This window comes from Berghia stephanieae, chromosome 12 (genome assembly GCF_034508935.2).
Source record: "Berghia stephanieae isolate SIO BIC M18660-M18661 chromosome 12, UCSD_Bste_1.3, whole genome shotgun sequence".
Taxonomy (NCBI): domain Eukaryota; kingdom Metazoa; phylum Mollusca; class Gastropoda; order Nudibranchia; family Aeolidiidae; genus Berghia; species Berghia stephanieae.
This window is the reverse complement of record NC_088371.1, coordinates 35,598,265-35,602,691: the sequence shown is the minus strand read 5'-3', so window position 1 is coordinate 35,602,691 and position 4,427 is coordinate 35,598,265. Positions and strand designations below refer to the sequence as shown.

The window sequence follows — 4,427 nt, the reverse complement described above, 5'->3', positions numbered from 1 at the left end:
TCAAGTAAAGATAAATATTTGTATTTATCGAGGAGCGAATACACTATACGCTGCTAGAGGCTGTGAACTGTAAGAAGTAATGAACACAAATAAATATAAAACAGCTTCTAAAAGAATGAACAAAATGCCAAGCACGGAACACATCGTGCTGAAAGCCTTTCTACAATCATTAACGAAAAAAAGTAAAAATGTAAATAAATCACTATGGATCCAAGATGTGACATCTTGTAGCAAATGAAGCAATGCTGAGCATGGTCATGTTTTTGTTTTTAAGTTTTTAAGGGTTTTACGGCGCTTTTAGGTCATATCAACGCAAGTAAAAAGGAAGAAAATGGGATAGCAAAAAAGTTGTAGAATTACAATTAAAGCACCCAAGAAAAGAGAAGACAAAGGGGAATTGGTTCCAATAGGAAGGAGATGTAGATTGCAAGAGCACACTATCAAAGCACTTAGTTTGAGATCACCTTAATGTCTCATTCTGACACAAGCACAGCTCCCCACTAAAAGGAACACACTCAAATGTTTACAAAAATGTAAAAAAAAAATAATACAATACATAACAGAGAGATGATTTACAAGAGAAAAAAATATCATCTCCCAAAACCCTTACTATTAATTTGACTGTTTCCCTCCCAGCTAGGATATCCGGCCAGGGCCAGGACAAAACCAAGTAATCTCATCCCAAGACAAAGACAGAAAGCATGTTGGAAAACAGATACAGGGAGATAGAAGACACAGTAAGTGCCTCCCTGTCCACTATGAGAGGTCAGGAACCTCACCCAGTGAGCATGGTCAGTGGCCGCATGAGTGATAATGGTCAACTAAAACTCCACAGTTACTTAATGGATGTTCTTTAGTAAGCTATTTTACCATCATTACCCAGAGGGCCAAACAATACCGATATTTCGAGAGTGCGAGTATAAAACAAGGATGCCTATCAGTATATCAGGCAACCTGTCCTGTATGCAATGGAAATTTGGATCAATGTCCTGCTCGAGGGTATAACGAAGCATTATGAAGTGCCTTCTTGAGCAAAATGAAAAATACAATGATTAATTTAATATGCGATTATTAAAAATTCATTTCATATTTATTTATTTATTTAGCATGGATTGGCAATTGGATTCAGTAGTCTGATGTCACGCGCCCGGCAACGGCAGCCATCTTGGTTCTAAACAAAGAAAATCTTTACTTTTTATTCTTCATGCTGGCGAGAACTTTTCATTCCCTTTTCATATGCCTTGTGATCAGAATGTGTAAAAGTCAAAACATGATCAAATTGATGGGGTTTTTTCACTCTGGATACGCTTTTAAGCTCGCCGGAGAAATATTTCATACGGCGTCCGCCATTGTTCCGATAGTTTAGAGCCAGTGTTACTAAGTTACCATACGTCATTAGGAAGGAAGTGACGGTACGACTATTGAATCCTATTGAGTATTTTGTGTCCAACAAACCTATCTGGACAACTCTGGCAAGTTGTAAACATCCAAAACTGATCTGATTCTCTTCAAACAAACTTTAATTAAGATAACAACAACATAGGTAAACTCTAAATACACACATTGCATATAAAAACACAGGTAGGTAAACTTTACACACAACCACTTTTTATACAACACCAGTAAACTCTACAGACATTGTGTATACAACACGGGTAAACTCTACACACATTGTATATAAAAACACATGAAAACTCTACACACACATTGTGTATACAACACGGGTAAACTCTACACACATTGTATATAAAAACACAGGGAAACTCTACACACACATTGTATATACAACACGGGTAAACTCTACACACATTGTATATAAAAACACAGGACAACTCTACACACACATTGTGTATATAACACAGGTAAACTCTACACATACAAACTTTGTATACAACACGGATATCCTCTACACACACATTTTGTTACCCACCATCTCCATCCAGTATTATGTCAGAAGAACCAAATGACAAAAAAAAATGAATTTAAATGTCAAATGATTGAATATATGACCATTTTATTTGTTATCCGCTGAAGAATTGAAATTATTTTTTCTATGTGCCATCCTACATGTTAAATGTTGCTGTTGACTAGGGACACCTTGTAAAGCACTTTGAGCACATTTAGTGGATATTGCACTATATAAAGTCCAATTTCTTAAAAAATATTTTTTTTAAAATAAACTTTTTTCAAAATGTTGGCACAGATGATTTTACTGTGAATTCAATTTTTGCAGTCTAAGCTGTCATTCATGACATATTACTGTTTTGAGGTGGTGGGTTACACAATATTTTTTGTTCACCGAGCAGAAACTCAATCAAACCCCCCCCCCCCCCCCCAATGACCTATAAAATAGAAATGGAAAAAGAAATATTTAGAAGGAAAAAATAAAGAAAGAAAGTAATTAATTTAAAATAACAATCGTGAAAAAAGAAAAAAAAAAAAAAAGAAAAAAACAGAATGATGTGGATTTTTTTTAATGTCAAAATTCGGATCCACCGCCTGAAAACGATACTTAATCGGGTTGGGTGAGTTTCCATGCGAAAATAGAAGGAACAAAATTGACGTCACTCATCTCTTAGTTATTGTTTTCAGTCAGCCCATTTTTATGGGTAGTTCTCACTAAATTGTATAAATGATACTATAAATGTTTATGGTTACACATAGTTTTGTGTGTTGGTACGTTATATCCGGCTTGCATCTTTTTTAGCTAAACGCAAAACATCAATAGTAAAAGAGATACGACATGCATGTCTCACAATTTTATAAAGGGGGGAGGGGAGGCAAAAGCACAATTGATAGAGCACTCGCTTCATATGCTCTTGGCCATAGGCAGACTGATGTACACAACAAATTTTCTCAGCTTGTAAAATGGCACTTTGTCGACCAATATCTCCATCTTGTTAAATATACGGCACAAACGGGTTCTTTCTACCTGGTTGAAAAACGCATGAATGCAAAGCTAAGACCACTTTTTACATTTTTATTATTTAGACAAGACGCAAATTGCCCCTGGGTCTCTTTGGGTCACAGTGGGTCTCTTTGGGTCACAGTGGGTCTCTGTAGGTCATCATGGATCACTGTGGGTCACAGTAGATCTCAGTGGGCCATCATGGGTCTCTGTGGGTCTTCGTGGGTCACTTTGGGTCACGTACTTGAAGCATAGTATTGGCAAATTAAAAATGTGTCCAACCGCTACAAAGCAGTATCATGTCAGGATGATTAGGTGTGTAAAAAGTGAATTGAGAGTTAAAGACATCAGAAATATACTAGCTTGGTTTAACTCACTCAACCCTAAAACCGACTATATCCGTAGTTTACCCGGGGTTACTTTTACCCCATGCCTTTTAATTACATTTTTCTGAGACAAATCATAGGCGTAGTATCAAAGTTAATGTTTTTAGTTTTTGTATGTTAATGATAGTTGAATAAAACTATCTCTGTACATGCTCATTTTTAATACATTTTTTTTTCCAATTTTGAAAAGTAGCAAAAGTCTCTAGGATTGAGTGAGTTAATGCCCATTCAGATATCATAACAAACATTGTTCTATGACTAAAACCAAGCTTCACAGTTTTTACTATTAAATCCCGAGTAGATTGAACTCACGAACCTTGGAAGGAAGTCAATCTAGGAGAAAGACGTGATTTCAAACTCAGGCAGACGGGAGTTTGTTAGTATTGGAATACAATCGTCTAAGGGATGGAAACCCTGAAAGAAAAGACCCCTAGTGCCCCACTGCCTTGTGAGAAGAAGGTCTTGGTTAACCAAAGGCTAAGGAAGCAGATCCTAACAGAAAAGCAGGACGCAGATGGAGCCGCTCGGCCGAAAGGCTCAAATAGCCCAGACAGAAAAGATCCCTAGTGCCCACTGCCTTGTGAGAAGAAGGACTTGGTTAACCAAAGGCAGAGGAAGCACATCAAAGCAAAAAAGCAGGACGAAGACGGAGACGCTCGGCCGAAAGGCTCAAATAGCCTGGACAGGTGTAACTGGCGAACCCGAAAACTGGAGCGACATGCAAACACCCCTATACAAACACGATGTCAAAATTGAATGAAACTATTAATTTAATTTTCAGCATTTTACTCATCCCAACATAATTCTGCTTTAAGGCGTAATATATTTATAGTATATGCATATATCCATCTATTTCCTTATCTATCTATCTATCTATCTATCTATCTATCTATCTATATATATATATTTATATAAATATCGATCTATCAATCTATATTAATTATTTTCCTTATCATCTAACTATCTATCTCCCTACCTATCTATGCACCTATCTATTTATCTATCCAATTATTTGAGCATGAATGATAATGTTGATAATAACAATGAATGAAACTGGCATATAACACATTCAATACAAATGCTATGACGGTTGCCTTGACGTCCCTCCTTGTGTGTGACCTTGTTGAAGTTCT

At 36.5% G+C, this 4,427-nt stretch overlaps 1 protein-coding gene across 13 annotated transcripts in view; it reads right to left on the bottom strand.

Annotated features, from left to right (window-relative positions):
• Positions 1-1,499: 1,499 nt before the first annotated feature.
• Positions 1,500-4,427, bottom strand: part of LOC144957528 (stAR-related lipid transfer protein 3-like) — an 86,300-nt gene continuing 83,372 nt past the window's right edge. For all 13 annotated transcript variants that reach the window (XM_078888867.1, XM_078888868.1, XM_078888866.1 and 10 more), the window contains one exon: positions 1,500-4,427. This exon is cut by the window's right edge and continues 83 nt beyond it. In XM_078888867.1, coding sequence (XP_078744993.1) covers positions 4,376-4,427 — 52 coding nt within the window. In that variant the 3' untranslated portion in view covers positions 1,500-4,375.